Source organism: Hesperophylax consimilis, chromosome 2 (genome assembly GCF_061612785.1).
Source record: "Hesperophylax consimilis isolate HC1 chromosome 2, BYU_Hcon_1.0, whole genome shotgun sequence".
Classification (NCBI taxonomy): domain Eukaryota; kingdom Metazoa; phylum Arthropoda; class Insecta; order Trichoptera; family Limnephilidae; genus Hesperophylax; species Hesperophylax consimilis.
In genome coordinates, this window is record NC_142837.1 from 38,395,230 (window position 1) to 38,418,439 (window position 23,210).

The following is a 23,210-nucleotide window of genomic DNA, read 5'->3' on the forward strand; positions in this document are numbered from 1 at the left end:
ATCTACAAACTTTCTCAAAAAACATATCGTAGCCTGGATAAAAATCAAGATATTCACTTTATTCAAAAGATTATAATTCCAAACCAAACATAACCCAAATATAACAAGTAAAATTAAATATTATACACGTTCTTCAAGAATTATCCAAAAATACATACACTCACATATAAATGTGTGTTTTCATGTTTCAATATATGTATGTGAAAAAAAAATTAACTTTCTACTACAACAGATAAATACCTTTACACTTAATCACAAGTTCTCAGCACAGGTTCTCCTAGTGAGGTGTTCACGTAACATACAATATCACCTACACACAGTTTTACCTATATCAACCTATGTTCTTCATTTACTGTACCTTTTTTCTGTAGTACAATATAAACCACTGTAATCATTTGTAAAATGTGTATTCAAGAATAGACATAAATAAATGAAAACTTCTTGTAGCTACTTACTGTAATCTTCAACATCACTCTTGTCTTGGTTTCGTTTATTTTGTCTTCATCCATTGATGTGATTATGATAGGTACAAATGTGAATAAAATAATATGCACCAGTATTTTTTATTTTTTTTTATTTATTTTTTTGTTTTTTTTAGTAATAATTAAAAACGCTAGAGCAGTTCAAATAGTTTTATTTTAAATATCACTTTGTGTGAAAACGAAATGTTTACACATAGAAATAACACAACATGAATTTTTCATAATAAAATAATGTCTGTACAATAAACAATGGCAAATATTTACTATGACGCCATATTATTAACATATTTACCAAAAACAATAACAGCTCAGTATTACTGTAAGACAAAAATATTGAAATTACCGGAAATAGAACATAATGCATTTAAATAGAAAACAATCCATAAGAGAAACAATAGTTCGTTTCGCTTATACGTCCAATAGATGGCGCTGATTAAAAAAAATCATGTTTTCAAACTGTCACAGGTGACTTCTATATAATAAAGGTATATAAAAACACATGCGTATTCGAACGCAATGTTGTGTAAAAATTTCAAAGCACTAAATTAATGCAGACGCATAGCAGTTTCATTGGTCCTCGTACATTTAACCTTCTACCACTACAAACTCAAATGATAAATAAAAAGATAGAATATATTAAAGAGGTAAAATTATGGCTGATTGACGCAGATATTGAAACGCTTTTACTATAAATTTATTTATCCTTTCTACAACTCACTTGCTGAAACTTTATAAATTATTGTACATAATGTTTTTCTCTTTACTTTTTATAATAACTATAAACAAAAAAAACTTTTTCTACTAATGTATATTATACTTTAGGTACTTGAAATATAGTAATCGTTTTATATTACCCACACTCAGGCAGTCAGTGCCTTAGTGGGTTTTCATTTCTTTTGTAAACTATTTGGTATTATATATTATGTTATTTTATACTATCTATTAATATGTATAATATGTGTAAAGAAATGAAAATAAATAAAGTAAAAAAAAAAAAAAAAAAAAAAAAAAAAATCAAATTCAAAAATGAAGAACTTTGGGAGATTTAACATTTTGAACAAATAAACATTTACATTTTTATTTATAGAGACTGTGTATGTCGTTTGATTTATCAGTAACGAGGCACATTATACTGCACGCATCATGGCTTGGCCTATTTCAGCATATCGCTCGCCATACACTACCAATGGGAATGTGTGGCGAGCAATATGCTGAAATAGGCCAAGCTACGAGAATATAGTGTGGTCTGTCACAGGCAGTACAAGCGCGCTTATAGCGTGGTCTTTCACAGGCAGTACTAGCGCGCTTACAGCGTGGTCTTTTACAGGCAGTAACATTTTGATGGCAGTATGCTACACTAGCGCCTCCTAGCGGCGCAAATTGTCCAGCATGATTTTCTTTTATACATTATTTTGGGAAAACTTTAAAGTATTTATAAACGGCTCGTTTATAGATGGCGCTAAATTAATTATTTTTAGGAATAACATTTTTTGCAAGTTATGATGATTCGTTTCGTTTGCATATGTACATAAAGAATATGAATAAATAGTTCTGTCCATAAAAAAAACAATTCTTTAAAAACACAGCGTTATATCTATCTTCTTCTTTCGTATGGTGGGGGGGTCAGAGGGGGACATCTAGGTCTGCGAGCCATTCTAGGGCCTCAGGCGTCGCCATGTGAACCTCATCAATCCCGCCGGTGAATGAACGGAGCGGGTATTCGTTGACAACATGTTCGGTGGTCATTCACACATCGCCGACTCTTTAAGGCCCCATCTGTGCAGTTATATCTATCTTAATAATATCTGTGCAAGCTTACACCCCCGACTGAACAATTATCGGTTTCTAAAACATTTCATTTCAAAATGGTCAGAACATACATATATCATAACAGGCCTATCTCATATTTGGAAAATTATTAAAAGAAACAAAAAAAGGTTGTTTGACAGATTCTTACTCATTTCATTGTATGTTTCGCTAACGGAGTAAAAAAAAACATAATTACAACCCATTGATAAATAATTAACGTTACAAAACATGCAAAGTATAAGAAATCCAGCAAAAAAAAAACTTTTTAAGGCTCTCCTAAAAATTATCCAAACATGAGATATGCCTTTTTTATAAAAATAATCAACACCTTTCACATTTACCATATTGTCTAAATCGTTTCTTTTGCTTGCTATAATCTAGGTTTTTAAGCTGAAACAATTATAAAAATGTGTTTTAAACATCAACATTGGCAACAATTTGTATAACTTCAATCTGACCATAGAATGATACAAGGAACTAATACAGCTTTGCTGAATCAACCTTGAAAATTTTATAATTATAAATATCGTTTATTTAATCGGGAATATTGTATTAGCTAGAATTAACAAACTTTTGCCACCAACTAAACGGTAAAATTTTTGTTTTGGCTTCCTGAAAAATTAATAAGAGTCTTTTTGTTGTTTGTTATTATTAACTGCACAAACAGGACCTACTTTATAGCTGTAGACATTTTTTTATATATTTTTTATCAATATTGATCAAAATATAAATTAGAAAGCGCAAAACACCGCCACCAAGAACTACATCAAATCAATTTGCCACCATTTAAAGGAATGTCAACGTCAATGTGCTATTCTAGCGCCTCTAGCGGACAGAGTTGTTAATATTGCCATTTTTTAACTGGAACTGGACGTGTTATTATTATAGGGCATTTGTTGATACTAGGTAATACCAAATACCCTAGAATAATAATAGTATAGTGGGTAATGTTGCTTGTGGATTGACGGAGGACTTGGTTAACTTAAAAATAATAATAAAGGGAATAAACATTTTTCAGGTTGGCTGCCACTACATTTTTAAAAAGTTCTAAGAATTCAATATGGCCGCAAATTATACGTAAAATTTAAACGAAATTGCTATTTAAAACATTATTTTCCAATTCTGATAATTTTTTCTTACAGTAATTAAGTTGAAACGATGTACTGTTTTATTATCACATTCGCTGCCAGGAGCTTTTGTTACCATTAAAATTACATACGATTATGGAATAGTAAATATTTGCGCAAACATAATATGGGCAGCCAATAATAACAGACTGCAATCAGTTCCAGTATACCCGATTTGTATGAGACAACCATCATTATAGCAACATCTAAATGTATTTAGAACCATGTAAATTAAGGGGGGGCTAGGGTTTTAAAATTTTTTTTTTTGCATTTTTTAATTTTTTTTTTAAATAAATGCTTAATATGTTAAGAATATTGTGTTCAAATTTCAAGTTGATTGGAGCAAAATTGACGAAGTTACGAATATTTTTATACCTGTCGGATTTTAATCCCTACCCGACCATACGTATAAGCCGAGCAGAGCAGGAAGCTGAGAAACAAACTAAAGAAGGCAGGATTCGTCGTAGACAGAAGCAAAAAGGTGCTTTAGACATCATGGATGATAGCAACATCCTTTATGGACTGTGGCATTGATGATTCAGTGTGAGGTAAGCCGATAAAATTTGCTTATAAACGTTTAATACCAGATTTTTTAGTGTTCAAAACTTTATAGCGTTTTTCCCACAACTCACGTTTTCAAAGTCGGTGACCGTCATAACTTCAAAACTACTGCACCGATCCTTTTGAAATTTTGAAAACTATTTCTGTACATAATTTACGAGGTAACGCTGGAGAGTTTTTTTCAAATTTGTTAATAATTATTATTTTACAATAACTAATTAGCCGATTTTTTTCACTAAAAATAGCGTTTTTCCCTTCAAAGTGTTCCAAAAAAGTGAAAAATTAAAATTTCGAAAAACCCTCCCAGCGTTACCTGGGAAAAACTATTATCTAACGAATGAACTTTGATTTTTTGATTTCAAATGACCCAGCACCGAGTTATGAGGGGCACCCCCATTCTACTTTTTTTTGAGACACGTCCGAATAATTGCTGCCATTGCCGTGTTTTTTAATATTTCTCCATGAAAATTTTATACAACATTCTTAAAATGTCATACTTTACTGTCCTATTAGATTTAATAAAGAAATTTTAACTGTGTTGTCACAAAAAATTCACAAAAAAATACCTTTTTTCGTACGAATTAACCCTAGCCCCCCAATTCAGTTAAAACTATTATTACACTGGCCCGAGGCCTGAGATTTTCAAGGCCCTGTTCCAAAAAGTTTATTGTAGAAAGTTATGAGTTAATTAAATTGAGTAACAAAAAATATTCCCAGGTTACCACAGACATCCAAATTGATTGACTTGCCCTAACATGAAATCTGGGTATTATTTCATATTTGGGAACAAGGTGGAGGCAAACCACGTGACCATATTATTAGGGTTCGAGAACACTTTGAATAAATTACGACATCAGTCGTACATTAACTGCCAAGATTTTCAGGAAATCTGTACGGCACACGCCAAACTGAAATTTATTGACAAAATCGTTTTGGACTAAACAATATTAATAATGTCGAATTTTTCAAACTTAACACTCTATCACAATCAAAAGTCACAGGCAGCCACTGATCGCAATGGGGAGTAGTAATTCTTAAGCAGATTTTATTTTCGAGTACTGAATAGTGATATTACAATCCGAGTTGCCTTTATACTGTCAGATTCATTTATTGACAAATCACAGAAAGGGAGATGGTCATACTGCCTCCTGCGCTCTGTGCGACTTGTTTGTTCTACTTTCCCTGATTGGCTGGTCCATTAATTTGAAAGTCTATATAGGTTATGAATAACCTGACAATATTTGAAAATCTCTTACTACTATCATTATATGTAGTGGGATAATGTTGCTACTGGATTGTGCAATGATGGAGGACTTGGTTAACTTAAAAATAATAAAAAAAAGAATAAACATTTTTCAGGTTCGCTGCCACTGCATTTTGAGGACGTAAACATTAACAAACTACTGTAAATATACAGAAAATAGGGACATGCTTGATAATAAGCAAATAATTAAAAAAAAACCCTTCATATCAGCCAGTATTTCAGTTTCTGGAAATTAAAAATAATTCATTTTAGTAGCTACTTCCTTAAAATAATTGATAACTTGACATCTTTTTTTTTTTTACGCAATGTTTTGAAAAAATATTATTGAAATAGGTTTTTTAAAAATTTATTTTTTGATTAAACTCAAACTAAAAACTTATTTTAGGATTATAGATTCATAATTTGGGTTAAATAAGAGAAGGAAAAACTAACCTTAAACTTAATTTTAGTTCAACGAAATAATTATAAAAATGCATTATTTTCCATTTAGGGAAACTGAAATACTTACTTCTCATTATTAAGGCGATGCCATACGTAGTAATGCAAAATCATGTGTTTTTGGTTTGAAAATTTGGTCGCCTAGAAATATTTCAGATGCTTTAATTAAATACTGCGCGCAGAATACATCTTGGCCTTTGAAATAATCGAGTATTTTTTAGATAAGTCTTTTTATAAGCCCAGAAAAAAATAATGTAAAGGCCTATGAAAACTGCTTTGAAGTTCAAAATCTCCTATTTACCAACCCATTTTCGGTTATGATTTTATTGTATAATGTGGCAAATTAAGTTATTTATAAAATGATCAAATTTTTTTTAATATTTATGCCTGAACATCTACAAAATAAAATAAAAGGCACTTATTGGCCATGTTTTTTTCTTGCATAAATCAAAACAGGCGGATGGTGTTAAGCGGGAATTTAAACCTTATCGCCATCTAAGTAAGGGTTGTCATTGATAGCGGCTCAATTTAAAATATTACACGACAAAGTGCATCGCCTTAACCAATTAATATAAAAAATAATTTATGCCTAATAAGCGTGTTCCTATTTTCTGTAATTCGTTTTGCAGTTGAAAATATTTAATTTTAAGCATATATATATCAGATCAAGTATTGTCATCCGGGGCCGAGACTTAAAGATGAGGACGTTGCCAGAGATGCGGTTCCATTGACTTTAGTGTCGCTGGCAGTTCTGTTAGCGAGGGCGAGGTGAGCAGACTTCGATCTGTCCAGGTCATTAACCCAATCCCGCACATGCTCTAACCGATGCCACGCCATCTGCAGAACCTTCTGCGAAGCATATCCCGATCCTTCGTGGGGTTGACCAGTCGATACTTGAGTTAAATAGATTATTTGTTCATTTAGTTTGGACTCAACTGTACTGAGAGTCTTTAGAAATTGCTGTGTATGCCCCTCCGCATGCTTTTGACTGGATTTTTCCTTACTAAGTTCAAGAAGGGCTTGACCTGAAAGAAATTAAGTGGAATTAATAATTAATTCTTGGATAATATTTCAAGATAATACCAACGTCGTGTAGATGATTATTGTGGTTTCGTTATTTGGTTGTAGAATAACTCATAGCCTCTATTAGAAAAGGCATGCTAGAGATTCATTGTAATTATCTTATGATAATAAAGTACTCGTAATCTTTGATGAACCAATGCATTACTCCCGATCTCAAGTGTATTTTATACCAATAATACATATTTACACAGTACATAGTACATTACAATAATAAACAATGTGTTTCTAACCTGCGCTGTGAAGGCAAGTCATTATGTCCTTTTCAATTGATTCCAAGGATTGGAGGCGTTCCATTGGAGCTGTCATTTTTATGATAGGCTCTTTAATTTGTTACGTTCCAAAATACTTATTGCTTTATCTATAAAGAACATCAAATTATTGAAAAGAAAAAAATAACCTCTTTTCCAAAAAATAATGACAAACATGTAAAATATAATGGTAAATGTGACATTTTATATAGATTGCATACCAGTAAAACACTATTTCATTATATTACGGCGTCAATTGCTAAGATTTCGCACAAATAAACAAAATTGCTATAAAAAGTTACTGTTTGTTACTGTTCTTGTCATTTCAAAATGCGAAAAAATAATGTCAAAAACAGACAATCGACAATTTCCAAATTTTTATTGTCTATTGTCACTGCGGTTCTGGTTACCGAAGGTCGGCATGGAGCCGGTTCCTGGTGCCGGGCATTGCCGGGAAGGTTGATCGTTATGCCAAAATAATGATTTTTCTATTATTTTTTCTTCTACCAATTAACTTTGCCATTGCCAACAGGGGTACCCAAAATCTCAAAAATTATTATTGATCTGTTGTTGTTTCTCATTGTTACCTAATTGATACAAATCTTTTAATATAAAATAACGGTATTAACCGTGTCACATTTTTTAGGTACATATTTTTATCAATTTTATGGCAATATGCCCTATCTTTACACACAGCATTTTGGCTTTAAGCGTTCAATCAATATCATTTGTTGAGTTAAATCATATGAACTTACTTTTATTTGTTGATCGTAGCTACTTCCCAAAGGAATTGACAATGGAACAATGATGTAACTGCATAAAAAAACACATACTTGTCATGGCTGAATATCACAACTTATAAAAACAGCATTCGGCCAGGACAACTCCACAAATACGCTATTTTGCGATGAATGACTTAATTTTTTTATACATTTAGTTATTTCCCTAGCAAACAAATTTTATTAACAATTAAGCATTTGACGAAAGGTATGATTGACAATTTATTTGAAATGTCAAAACCAATTTGTTTATGCATTCCAAAATAGCCATATAATTTAAATATATTTTAAATGAAGGGTCAATCTAACGTTTCACCAAATTTAAAATTGTTAATGCAAATGTAATAATTCACGGGCGCATTAAAGTGATATTTTTGTATTTCTGACAATCTATAAACACATGATCCACCATAAAAAAGAGAAATTCTGAGAAAAAGGAAGCAGATCCTGAAAAAATTTTAATATTTGTTTTTTATTTTTGTAAGATGTTCGAACCAGTTCCTAAAATAACTGGTTCTTAAGAGAAATAAAATCGACGGTTCCAGTGACTGCACAGGAGCCGGTTCCTCGGAACCGGGACAAGAATATCGACCATCTCTACAGCATTTCTTGTTGTCAAAAAACGGAATACTTCTGCCGGACGTGTGATTTAGTAATTCGCATTAGAATTTTCTTTTTTCCATCATGGTAGTGTGAAATTATCGACGGGATACTGTGATTGTTGAAAATGTCGTAATATATTACGCTAAATAACATTTCAAAAGTTCATTAATCACCTAAAAGTTGTAGTTTAAACAAATTCAAAATGTCGGTCCCTTCCAGTGGTTTGAGTAAACTGAAAAAGAAGCACTTTCGTGTAAAACATCAGAAAGTGAAGCTTTTCAGGGCAAATGAACCTCTTTTATCAGTATTCATGTGGGGTGTCAATCATACGGTAAGTCGATCCAACATTCGTTACGTAAAAAAAACTCTGAAATTCTGTGAACCATCCTCACCAAGTTCCTCTCGGGCGGTTATTGTTTTCAATGAAAACAAAAACTTTGAATACTAATCATATTTACACTTTGAAAACTGTTGGGCACATTGTTATTGTTTATCGCGATAATTCATGTGTTTAGCACTTTTCAAGGCTATTGATTTTTTTACATTTGATTTTTTTTCTAACAACATTTACTACCCAAAAACGCCCAACACAATAATATATGTATTGTCTCATAATACCATGTCATAAAACGTTTAAATGCGCCATTGTTATTTTATGCTTTATTGGTATCGAACCATTATTGTTATATTTGTATATCTAATTACTATTTACCCATTTAGAGGAGATGAGATTCACCCACTCTCATTGTTTACAACCATTTGCATTCATTGATAAGCTGTATCTTTTGGCATGATCCACCTATCTTGTTAATTACTTATTATGAACTGATGTTTGATTAGGTGTTTTAAAATACTTATTTACAACGCTAATTAAATGAAAAGATGTTAATCTAATAGGTACATCCTAAAAATCTTAAGATAATAACTTCCTTTGTAATTTTTGTTATAAATTTATAGTTTTTTTGCACTGAGCCTGTGAGGTTTATACTGAAGATAATAAACACTATCTACTGGAGTTTTAAGTAAGCACACATTCCATTGATCCATAGCATGTGCAGTGAAATCTCCTGAAAGTTCCTCGAATCACTGTTTTCCTGCATTCCTCTATGCATCGTTTAAATCACGCAGTTTTTTCGTACATATGTTACTCGATCGATTGTTTTTTATAATATGAAAATACATTATTTAACCATATTTCTTAGCTAAATGCTTGGTTTCGATTAATGGTACTATAAACAATGGTTATAAACGGCTCCTGGCAATTTACACACAGATTTGAGAGTGCCTCTCCCGTGCATAAGGTCAGATCCGTGTGTCAATTTTAGACTTTAGTCCAGTTGTCAAACATTCATACAGCGGTAGTGCTTTTTACTTATCCTAGGTTTCGAGCTTTTCAAAATGAACTGTCCGGTGAAAAAAGTGCACACTCTTCAATATGATATATGTAGTACGAATTTGAAATTTCAGATTAAACAAAAAACACAAAAGTGGAAGCAAACAAAAAAGATAAAAAAGCTATTTTTTTCTTTGGTATTAATGAGAAGGATGTGCTTGCTTTTCTGAGCATAGTTTCTCAAAACGAGGTTGAAGTTTCAAAATCGCCACTCTCGTCTCTGCCTCTAAATTTATTTTTGATCTGTACTTATTCTTAATTACTGCAACTGCAGAGAAACCTGTCTCACACAAGTATGATGTCGCAAACGGTAATAAAACCCTTAACGCTGCAGTGCTGATGGAACGATATTCTCGCTATAAAGATTGCCTCACAACGCCCCTGGGATGATCCCGCGGCGCCCCGGGGCGTCGCGACTCACAGTTAGGGAAGCCCTGAGTTAGATAACAATAAGAAACAACTATTTCAGTAACCGGAAATGGAAAATAAAGTAGCTTCTTCGTTAAAAAAAAAGGAAAATTTGACTATTTTCTTCAATATTTACATAATAATATTTTTTAATTAAACCCAAACTAAGAACCCATATAAGGGTCATAGGTTCATATTTTGGGATAAATAAGATAAACTATCCTCAAAACTTTCACATCGGTAACAACGACGGCCAAGTGAACAATCAATTTTAATTTTAACAAAATAACTATTGAAATGGAATATTTTCAAACATCAGTTTGATGATGCCTTCAGAGGGCGAAACAGCTGTCACGTGTAATAATAATTACACAGCAGAACTTGTTTAAAAATGAACTGTTGTTTTATAAACCCAATAACAATATTATTGAAAATATAAAAATTAAAATGGAGTTACGGTATCTCTTGTATCTTTACATTTGTTTACCATTCGTTCCGGTTATGAAAAATATATATTAAAAAAAACCCACGAAAAAACAACAAAGTTTTTGAGTAATCTTATAAGAAAATTTCCACCGTTTATCATTGGTACAAAATTTATTTAAAATTCAAAGCCGTTTTCGAAATGTCTTTCTTTTTAACCTTCAATCTTTAAACCCTCTAAGCTGGATAAATGAACACTGTAATCATTGATTTTTATGCATGACTTTGACATTTTAAATCTTCCATGGTTTTTCTAAGCTCCTACTTGGGACCTGGCTTATCTAGAGAACCATGGTTCCCAAACTAGGATCCGCACAATCATCAGCTCTGTGCGTATTTCAGTGTATGAAATTATCACCACTATACTAGAAAAGGTAAATATACACAAACGTGGGAAACGGTTAGGCATATTTAATTTAAAAAAACACTTTGTATCAGTTAGATAACAATGAGAAACAAATATTTCGGTAACCGAAAATGCAAAATAATGTTTTTTGATATGTAGCTTTTTCGTTAAAAAAAGGATAATTTGACTATTTTTGACTGACGATTGAACTTTCCTCCCCAGGAACTGGAGTCAACCGCGCTAACAACTGAGCTAAATCCCAATTGCTACGACCGATATTTTCTTTCATATATTAACTGCTGTAATGTCGTCCGATTTCAGAGAAATGTGTATATGTCTGCTTGTGTATGGGTAATTGCCACCAAAAGTTGATAGAATGCATTGTCAACGACAACGAGTCTATCTGACGAGTTACAGCTCGATCGGATGTCAGGAGGTGGGTAAATTTACACTTCTAAGATTCATCCATGAATATAAAAGTTATATTAAAATTGATGTATTTAAAAAGGATAATTTGACATATTTTCTTCAAAATAAAAGAAGAAAAAAAAAACTTCCTTTAAAACTTTCACATCAATAAAAGTAGTAAAAAAATCTATTTTAATATAAATGAAGTAACTATAAAAAAAGCATTATCTTCCATTTCCGGAAATTGAAATACTTCTCAATGTTATAATTCTAAGGACGGGTTGTTTCGGAGAATTTGAACAATTCACAAAATTTCAACATTCATTTTCAGCAGATGTAAAGCTAAAAGTGTTGGTACGTCTTTCATTCACTTATCTTAAATATTTAATAATTTACCAACCTAAAAAAAATAATTTAATATATTTGGCTTTTTGCTAGTTACAAGGGGGTCCAAACAACGACAAAAAGTTAGAGAAACACTGGCCTATAAATATCATAAAGTCATGGACTGAGGGGAAGATACAAATAATTTTGATTTTATGTAAAGTGTAAAAAATAATAACATTTATAAACCTAATTCCGTATCTAAATACCATATGAAACAGTCTCCAATTGCATTGAATTTATTCAAGGTCGCCAACCTTGGAATAATTAATTATATTTTTTATCTTATAGTAATTAAGTAATTAACCTGATTTAAGGTTTCTTAATAATATATTGTACACATTTAAATGTAAATTAGCAAAGTGGACTTAATTGTATCAGTTTGCTGTTTATCTGATTTCAAAATTATCAGAACTTTGATAAAAAAAATCATTTCCCATATTGTAGATAAATGTATAAAATATTTAAATCAATTTAATATTTTCCGTTATCTGGTATCATTTTTAAAAGTTTAATGTTTTTGGTTTCTCGGATTTGCTTTAAATTTATGTGTCACTAGTTGTACCCCGCCACGCGTTGCTATGGCTTGTCTGTCTGTCGAGATAGAGAAACAATAGCGAGTTTTGTTTTTACGTCCAACAAATTGCGCTATTAAAAAAAAAGCATGTTTATACCTGTCACAGGTGACACCTATGTAATAGCAGTATAACAGTCCTACCTATCGGGTCCAAAACTATCCTGTATTTCAAGCTGTAACCAATAATGCAACCGTACACATTCACAAAATTATATAGGTATATAAAAATACATGCATATTCGAATGCGGCGTTGTGTCAAAATTTCAAAGCAATCGGTGAAAAACTTTAGGAGATTTAAGATTTTGAACAAAATAACATTTAAATTTTTATTTATTTAATAATATTACAATTGGAAATGACGGTGTGTAAAGAATTCAGACAAGTGATAAAGTATCTACCCACCTATATATCTATAATGTTTTGAACAGAATGTTATTTTAATTGTCCTTTTCAAATTGGAACTGATTTGTCAAGAGTTCAGACTGTCCCGTGATTTTTCACAGGACTGCGCTAGTGAGTAATAATTGAAGAGGGGATTATGCCGCCACCCACTTATTCAGACTGCTGTGAGGCTGTATCTATGTTCCTGATGAGTATCTTAGACTGAATCATCATAGATAATTCTCATTTCCCACCTAACCTAACCTGCCTGAAGGACCAACATTCCAATGGTTCTCCTGGTGTGGAGGAGTGAATAATATAAAACATTATCACTCTCCGCGTCTGTCTGTTTATGCTCTAAGTTCTTCTAAACTATGCAACGGAATTTGATAGGGTTTTCACTATCATTTAGAGAATTTATTTCGGAAAGTTTATATATATATATATTACAAGGATATTATATTTATTGAAAGTAGAAAAACACGTCAGTTAGTCTTAATGATTCTTAAAAGAGTCTCCTCATTCACCAACGCCTGAATTTAGTTTTTTTTTTATATATGTAAATTTTTTTTTTTTTGCAAGTATTATATGTGATTTCTTACATGTGTTAATATGAGGAAATCACGTGTGTAAGAAATTTATTAAAAAAAGTGTTATTATTATTGTCAATATGATGTTTTTCTCCGACTTTTAGATAATCGTATGTTTTTTTCTATTGAACTCTGATAGCCACTAATTATTAATTTTTTGTTCAGTGACATCACTCGAGACTAACCTAAACCTCTCTGCTCTGGCAGGTACAAAATATTTTATAATTATGTTCAAATGACATTACTATGCCAGAAAAATTGTTTGTCCGCTTTCAATACATTACTAAAATTATTTTCCATATGAAATATGAATGTACTAGCAGAATTCCTGCCTTTAATTTCTTAATAAATGTTAACTATAAAGCATTATTTATCAATAATGTCTGTCTCGATATGAATACCTTGAACAACTCATTGGAACAATTCCCAGTAAAACAGCAATAGCAAAAAACACACATAACGGCAACATAAAAGTTTTTATTTATTAATTTTTTTTTAAATTACTCAGGTATCACCTATATTCTGTCAAGGCGGTCGAAGTATTTCCCACTTAACAATAAAATCCAAATAAATGGGATATTTCCGAACATATCCGAAAACTAAAAACTGTTTTTAAAAGGTGATGAATTGCGCTCCCATGTTTTATTATCAGAAATAAACATACACTTTAAAAATAAAAATAAATTTAATGCAAACATAAAAAAAATATTAAAAAAGGTCGCTAAACTAAAATTACTGATAGCGAAAAAATTTATAAAACTACTTTTATTTTATTAGACAAATGTATTATAAACGTTGTCATCATCTCACTTTTTTTCGTTTCATATAAAAATATTTATAAAAAATTCACAAAGTCTCACAATAATTTTTTTTTCTAAATGCGGTCTGTACTTTTGATTTCATAAAGGTGCAAATTTTAATTCTTCTGTGGTTAACTTCTACATTTTTATATAACATTGTAACATTGTTTAGATCATATTTCACACCACAAAAGTAAGGAAACACAACGATTTCTGTGAGACCTCGTACCTCGTATTGTTCCCAAAAGAGAATAAATTAGCCTGAAGTTTAATATTAACCGTCTATCGTAAAGAGTCACGAGCAGCCACTGGCTGAATGTACAGAACAGATGTACATATTCATAAGTAGGTACTTAAGTTATTTGATTTATCTCAATTTGACATTTGACCTCGCTAATTTTAGCATTGATGATGAACGCTGCACGGCGAATGCATTAATTACAATAAATTTATAAGGTTTCTCGTCACTGGCATAAATTTGTTACTTTTAAATTATTTTTTTTCTTAGACAAAGTTGAATGATCCATCAGTGATGTCATTGCACAGATTTGATGATTCAATTAATGTCAGAGGAAAGATGAAAATACACTGAATGCCGTAGAAATGAGTTCTCTGAGGTGAATGTGTGGTAAAACCATCTATGACCATAAATATTATAAACATTGAGGAAAGATTTTAAAAATGCTCCCCACATCTTTACTGCGTGCAACATATTATGTAATGATCCACTCCCACTTGGGTTATCTAGTTAGTATCTGGGGAACCATTACCAAAAAAAAAAGTTCCGAAATACAAGTAATTCAAAATAGAGCCATACGTAATATATATAATCTGCCGTGGGATACACATGTCAAAGATATATACTCACAGACACAAATACTTCCTTTTACAGTCCTGCCAAAGTATAACATCACAACTGCCATTCTACAAATAATTCAACACTCCTCACACACCAACACTAAACCAGTCTTTAATTCTGACATACACCAGCACAAAACACGATCACAAAATCAAATACATTTATCATCATCTACTTACACGACCAAATTTGGAATTAACTCCTTACAATACATTGCACACAAACAATATAACGCATTACCTAGTAATTTAAAACTTCCGGCAACTAACAAAAAAACATTGACAAAAGCTCTTAAAAGATATTCCTTAGCAGTTTCATTAATGACTAACACAATCTTTCTCTGGTACTCCATAATAACACCTGCGTTTATTTATTTTAATGTATTTATTTTAATGTATTTTATTTATTTGCCTTGTCCTTTCTAATGTTGTCTTTCCCGAAATGAGTTTTATAAACTCATTGGGAATAATACATTATTAATTTGTTATCATTTTGTAATGTATTATCAGGTAATAAAAAAAAAAAAAAAAAAAAAAAATGTGAATCCCAACTGTCTGGACCCAATGAGACTACGGCAATGTTGTGAGGCTGAAGGTAGTGGGGTGGGAAAGGAGATGGGAAAGTGGAAGGTGGGGGAGTACCCGGCTATTCAGATCTGGTCACTAAAGCCATTTCAAGCAACAAGGTGGTCTTACACCAGGGCGATACTGAGAGTATCTTCCACTGGGGAACGTGCCGCAAGTATACTATATATTATTTTAAATGAATAAATTGTGACGGTATCAAAGGCTTTCTCAAAGTCAAGATGTATTATGTCAGTGGCAATCCGTCTGTCCCACTAATCGTTTGCCCAGTAATCTATGTTAAGAATAAGATTGGTAATAGGGAATTCTCTTCACACCAAAAAATCACTTATTATTAATTATTCACGGGTAGAAACACTTCAGACACAAGAATACATAGTTTTTATAATTTTCAAAAATCATTTATTAAAGTTATAATGACTTTAAAAACAGGCGCGAACGAAATATTTCAATGCAGCTAAAAACGCCCGGTGATTGATCAAGCGTTCAAGGGCGAACGATGACGTCACTGTTGACCGGCCTGAGTAGATCCTGCAAACCGATGGCGGCGGCGGCGGCAAAGGTGTGACGTAGCGGTCAAAATGGCGCATGACCGTTTTCAGAGCCGAAATAGCACGCAATTTTTAAAACAACTACAAAAAATTGAAAATGCATTTTAAAAAAAAGAAAAAAAAGAGGCACATAATAAAATAATTATCTTTATTGAAATAAATTATTTACAAAATGCACGAGAATTCCCTATTGTGGATCTTTACGGTACAAATCCATGTTGTTTGTTTGAGATTATGTCAAGTTTAATCAAGAACGAGCGTATCTCGTTCGCTATTATTCTTTCCATGGTTTTGCAAATGATACTAGTCAAACTTATAGGTCTGTAATTTGCTGGTTTGAGTTTATCGCCTTTTTATAGATGGGTGTAATTATAGCTCTTTTCCAATATGTAGGGAATTTCCCGTTTAAAAAAGATTGTTGTGTAATAGGATGACTGAGAGTAGCTGCACACTTTTTGAGAATAATAGCAGGAATATTATCGGGGCCAGCAGCACGATCTTCTCACAACGCCTTCAAAATATTCTCAACTGCTAATGGAGTGAATTCGATTTCGCATAGTTAGCTATCTACATACAATGCTTGACTAATAGTTGATATACTGGTTGAGTATTGAAAAAAAGGCTAAAAGATTGAGAAGCACTGCTGTATTTATTTACTGATGGCATTTAAAAGTCAACAGAATAGTTTTCATATAATCTCATTTCTTTTACGCAGCTTATTTTTAAAATCCCAGACTACGGCAATATAAATAACACGACAGCAATGTCTGGCATTATAAAAGAAGTATTTCTATATCAGTCAATGCACCATTGATAACATTAATTAATTATTCTAACAACACATAGCGGATAGCATTGGACAGGTGATAGCTTGCCAAGTAAATTCCGTCTCATAAATGAGGTCAAATTAAAACATATATAACCACAACATTATGCATTTTGAACTGTATTAAATATTGAAGTTATAAGTAGTTGTGTTGTAAATATTAAACAATAATTATTAGGTACAAATACTGTTTGGTTCTTAAGCTGCCAGTGCATGTTTGGCCAATGGGCTGTCCAAGATATACAGGAACACTTGACGTATATTGGCCTGTCGTGTTCAATTTCGGTCTCATATTTATTTATTTAATATCATATTTATTGTTGGGGCCCTTACAAAAAGATTGATATACAATATTCATATAGACAGCAATGCCTTTACAATCATTCAAGTAGGACCAGCGTAAAGGGTAGAACTATTCTTCCCATAGAAAGTGTGTTAGACGGATCCGCCACCTGTGTATCTGTTACTAACTTCATATTGTTTCTGCTGCATTTTTACAATTCTTTTTCAATGAAAAACGATTTTCAGGTAAGCAATTTAAAACTCAGGCAAAGCTGTTAGTATTTATTAAAAATAATAATAGAACTTTGTTGCTTAAGGGGGGGCTAGGGTTAATTCATACGAAAAAAGGCATTTTTTGTGAATTTTTTGTGACAACACAGTTAAAATCTCTTTATTAAATCTAATAGTACAGTAAAGTATGACATTTTAAGAATGTTGTATAAAATTTTCACGGAGAAATATTAAAAAATACGGCAATGGCAGCAATTATTCGGACGTGTCTCAAAAAAAAGGAGAATGGCGGTGCCCCTCATAACTCGGTGCTGGGTCATCTGAAATCAAAAAATTAAAGTTCATTCGTTAGATAATAGTTTTTCCCAGGTAACGCTGGGAGGGTTTTTCGAAATTTTAATTTTTCACTTTTTTGGAACACTTTGAAGGGAAAAACTATTAAAAAATTAATTAATAATAATTATTAACAAATTTGAAAAAAACTCTCCAGCGTTACCTCGTAAATTATGTACAGAAATAGTTTTCAAAATTTCAAAAGGATCGGTGCAGTAGTTTTGAAGTTATGACGGTCACCGACTTTGAAAACGTGAGTTGTGGGAAAAACGCTATAAAGTTTTGAACACTAAAAAATCTGGTATTAAACGTTTATAAGCAAATTTTATCGACTTACCTCACACTTCACACTGAATCATCAATGCCTGGTCCATAAAGGATGTTGCTATCATCCATGATGTCTAAAGCACCTTTTTGCTCCTGTCTACGACGAATCCTGCCTTCTTTAGTTTGTCTCTCAGCTTCCTGCTCTGCTCGGCTTATACGTATGGTCGGGTAGGGGTTAAAATCCGACAGGTATAAAAATACTCGTAACTTCGTCAATTTTGCTCCAATCAACTTCAAATTTGAACACAATATTCTTAACATATTGAACATTTATTTTAAAAAATAAAAAAAAAATACAAAAAAAATAATTTTAAAACCCTAGCCCCCCATTAAAAAAAAAATTTTTAATAAAGGAACGTGCTTCTAAAATCCATTGCAGTAAATAATCGACGTGACACGAAATCAATTGATTTGCATGGAGAAATTTCGTCTAATACATAGGTACTCTTCTCTTATTCAGAATACCTTATGATAACGGCAGTGATTGATTACTATTTGCCAATGACAATCAAAATTTTGGCAAGATTAGTACCACAGGAAATATCTGTTCTGTCGGTACAACTTTTGGGTGTGTCTGTTATATCTGCCCTCATGATGAACATTACAAGGCTGTTGGAAACTTTGACTCCAGGAGAAGCAGGAAACACAACATAATTGTTGAATCAATCAGTCAACCAACAATACGTAAGAGTCATAAAACATATCTAATATCAATCAATTCTTCTTGTGCTAAACATGTTATTTGATCAGCTGGATAATAATGGAAAATTTAATAATAGTATCAATGTTTATAGTCTGTAGTTTAGCAATAATGGATAATTGCGGTATGCTCCAGAAATCATGTTTTGTCCTGGGACAAAAGACTAGAGGCCTCTAGAGACTGCTTCAAGATAGATCATAATCTTAATTCAATTTGTGAATACATGACATGAGTTTTACGGCGTGTTCCTTTTATTATTGTCAAAATTGAAATATTTTGTTATTAAAAAAATTGTCTCTTATGACGCGAATGCATTTCTGAGCCCGAGCCTCGAATTGTGTTAAAGGAACGAAGCAACAGCAAATGGCGCGAAACGCCGCTTGCGGTTTGTTCGTTCCTTTCCCATAATTCGAGGTAAGTATACGCATACGTCGATGTATACGCAGCATTATGGTATTATATTTTACGAGTAGGCATATTATTATTTTTGGCATTTGAGTTTGTACTCAATACTTAATTTACATAATTTTATTTTTCTCAATTTATACAAAAAAATTACATTTCTTTTTTTTAATTCAGCTTTGTATTTATTTTATGTTTTTCACTGTTATTTATTGTTAATTAATTACTTGATAATAATTAAATCCATTGTTTTTGTACCTGAAAAAAAAAATTATAATTAATTTTTTGCCTCTCAAGAGTAGGCAAATTCTTATTTTTTGTGTAACTGGTTTGTACTACACATAAATAACTATTGTATTCATACATGTATTTACTTGCTTGTATATGTCATGTGGTTATTACTACTTTTATAAACCACTAGCTGTACCCCGCCACGCGTTGCTATGGCTCAGTCTGTCTGTGCAAATAAAGAGAAAGCAGAGAAAGAATAGCACATGTTGCTTATCTTACTTCTAACAGATAGCGCTGTTTTTCACAAAAAAGCATGTTTGTCCAGCACATTGGGCTGTTATTAAAAAAATAGCATATTTTTACCTGACACATGTGACATCTATGTAATGTAGGTATATAAAAACGCATGCGTATTCGAATGCAATATTGGGTCAAAATTTCAAAGCAATCAGTGAAGAACTTTTTGAGATTTAAGATTTTGAACAAACAAACATTTACATTTTTATTTATATACATGTATAGTAAAAGGCCGATGGGCATCTAAATAAATAAATTATATTAAAGTGATATCCAATAATAAGCTGTATACAAGCAAGCCAACGTTGCTGAATTGAAATGTGAAGTACTGTAGAGTAATGTAATAAAAAAAAATAATAAAAAATAAATAAAAAATAAAAAAAAAATAAAAAAAAATGCATCTGTGCAAGTACTGTGTTTGCATCGACATTAGCCTTTTCATATTCTTTCTTTATTTCACAGCTACAAGAAGGTACATAGCATAATAGTATATCTCCCATCATTACATTCTTACCACATAATTATTGTCAAAAACAATCTTGCTTTTTCTTTTTTATTACTACGCACCATAAATTTTATTACATAATATGACGCAAGACATTGCAGTCATTGTCATATAACATAATTGCGCTTGTTTGCTGAGAATGTAGCGATTTAAAACAGATTTACCTGGAGATATTAGTTGAAACATTCTTGTACATTAATATTATATGTATTATGTATACGACAAATGGTAAAATAATGAATACCATCAGACATCCGATATATCAATCACACTTAATTCTAAGGTTTCTTGTCCACTTCTGTCACAGTTTTCATGGCTGTTTCCATCAGATTACAGTTCTTTTTACTGTCAATTTGTTTGATTTGCACAGAAATCGTTACCTTTCATACTAACATTGACAGTGCTGCATATACGTTATAAAATTTATTTATAAAAATATGTACACAACAAATAGAAAAAAATTACAAATTTTCACTGTATTTGCATTCCTAACTTGTTTTGTTCTGCCCATAGACATCAAAATTAATAGACTGTGCTAACATGAAATCTGGGAATTATTTTGACGAGCCGGAGGCAAACCATGTGACCATATTTTTGGCACCAGGAGGGTTCGAAAATGTTTTGAATAAACTATGACATCTGTTGTACATTTGACCACCAAAGAGCGTCCATAGTAAATAACCAGTAGTAAACCTTTGTAGAAAAATAAAGTTTGCCAAAGTAAGGCAAACGTTTGCAGTGCTGTCCATTGTGGGACTTTTCTCCTCAGGATCTGAATGTTCGTTCCTAAATGAAACACCTGGCGCGACGCTAAAATCGAGTGAGATGGGTAAATTATAACACATTTGTAAAATAGTCTAACTAAATAGTGTAACAAAAAATTAAATTGAATATTTTAATAATTAAATTGGAAACAAGCTCGAATTTTTTTTTTACCCAATTTGAGATATGTAGTTAAGTTTTGTTACTCAACTGGCAATTTTCGCGCCATTTTAAAAAGGACTAGTAATACGTAAGCAGATTTTATTTTTGATGACCGAATGGTGATATTACAATGCGAGTTGCCTGTGTGCTGTCGGATTCATTCATGGATACCGAAAGTGGAACGGTTAGTAATTAGGTTGGTTCCCCTTTCCCTGATTGGCTCGCCTATTAATTTGAATGTATATGGTTCTACCACATTTTTTGTTTGAATAAGTTTACAACATGTAGTATTCTTGCAAGTGTAAACATGACACCTTATCTTTAAACCAATAAAATGGAAATTTTAAGAAAGATCGATTGCTGTGTTAGTTTTTATGAAAAACCTGTTTTATGCACTGTAATTTGCCGCTTTCACTAATTGGAGTCTTGCCCAATTTTTGGGGTGGCGGATTATTGAAATAGGATGCCCAGGAACAATCATACTGATTATTTTAATTATTTAACAAAATGTTATATTTGTCTTGCTTTGCAGATTTAAGGGTTGGGAACTCTTTGTTAAAAAGTAAAAGGTTCTACTTATAATTGCGTTTATTTACGTTATAAATAATAGGTCTGGATTTAGCTACACTGTTCATTACCCGAGGGTTGGTAATTCTCTGGTTCGAGAAGCCTGTTCCCTGTCAATCTCATCTCACAAGTAATTGTTACACTCTAGCGACATCTGTCGGACTCTGGAGTAAGCTTTATGACTAGCGCCATCTATCGCTTAAATACTCAACTTATTACCATACATCACACAAAATAATAATTTTTATTGCAGATAAACGAGCTGAGCCATGTGACAATACCGGTGATGCTGCTACCAGATGACTTCAGGGCTTACTCCAAACTCAAAGTGGACAATCACCTCTTTAATAAGTAAGCCATTACTTTCATTAAATATTTACTCAAACATCTTAATCACAAATTATTTATCTTTGACTTGACAGTTAAGCTGCAGTAAAGTTGTTAAATTTCACCTTGTGCAAAGGCATAAAAAACAACACTTTATTTCAACTTAAGTCGGGGTTTAATTAACATGCACAAAGAAGGTCTTTAGGTTTTATTTTTGCGTACTTCCTAACTTTCAATCTTTTACTTTGATTGAGAAAAAATTTAACTTTTCTGCATCTTATACCATCTCCCCCAACATTAATAGTTTTTTTTCTTGGAGTAATTAATTTGAAACCAAGTGCTATTTATAATTTTAAGCATGAGGCGGAATTCGACAAGTTTATCCTAAGCTGTTTTAGCAAAGTTCATTAAAGTTGACGATCAAACCAAGACGTAAAATTTGTTTTTCACAATTACTATAGGTACGCCCATCAGTGGCGGCTCGTGACTTTTGGGTGTAATAGAGTGCTAATATTATAAAAAATGGCATTTCTGATGTTGTTATAGCTGAAAATGATTTTTTTTTTTTTTTTCGAAAATCGATTTTTTGTATGAAGATTTTCAGGAAATTTCAGTATCGCCGTGCGCCGCACGGAATTCCTGAAAATCTTCATACAAAAAATCAATTTTTCTAAAAAAAAAAAAAAATCATTTTCAGCTACAACAACATCAATTAAGCCATTTTTAGTAATATTAGCACTCTAGTAACCCAAAAGTCACGAGCCGCCACTGACGCCCATACTAAGGCTTGGGCAGGGTCAAAAGTTAAATTATTATGAATAAAATCATATTTAAAATTGTTATTTCTCGTGTCTTTTTTAAATTTTGCTTAGAAATAAAGTTCTTTGAAAATAAACTCAAAACAGGGATTTTTATATACATAGTGATTACCCATGCATCTCAAAAGGAATTTCATTCATAGTTTTATAAAAACAGTATATCACATTTTAAGATATCTAAAGTGTCTCACAGCTATAGTAAAGTAATAATCTTCCAAAATGAATGTGGTTCAACCTTAAAATAGCACTTTATTTGTAATATAAATATACTTTATTTGTAA

The 23,210-nt window shown here is 31.9% G+C and overlaps 2 protein-coding genes across 2 annotated transcripts in view; one reads left to right on the top strand and one right to left on the bottom strand.

Annotated features, from left to right (window-relative positions):
• Positions 1-658: 658 nt before the first annotated feature.
• Positions 659-7,356, bottom strand: LOC149425994 (mediator of RNA polymerase II transcription subunit 11-like). Its single transcript, XM_089642790.1, has 3 exons — positions 7,234-7,356; positions 6,995-7,122; positions 659-6,706 (listed from the first exon to the last, which is right to left on the bottom strand). Exons 2-3 carry the CDS (start codon positions 7,068-7,070, stop codon positions 6,357-6,359), a joined length of 426 nt encoding a protein of 141 aa, XP_089498916.1. The 5' UTR covers positions 7,071-7,122; positions 7,234-7,356; the 3' UTR covers positions 659-6,356.
• Positions 7,357-8,401: 1,045 nt separating this feature from the next.
• PIP4K (phosphatidylinositol 5-phosphate 4-kinase) overlaps positions 8,402-23,210 on the top strand; it is a 44,695-nt gene continuing 29,886 nt past the window's right edge. The window contains exons 1-2 of the mRNA XM_089642815.1: positions 8,402-8,725; positions 22,038-22,135. Coding sequence (XP_089498941.1) covers positions 8,597-8,725; positions 22,038-22,135 — 227 coding nt within the window. The 5' untranslated portion in view covers positions 8,402-8,596. The remainder of the gene's footprint in view (positions 8,726-22,037; positions 22,136-23,210) is intronic.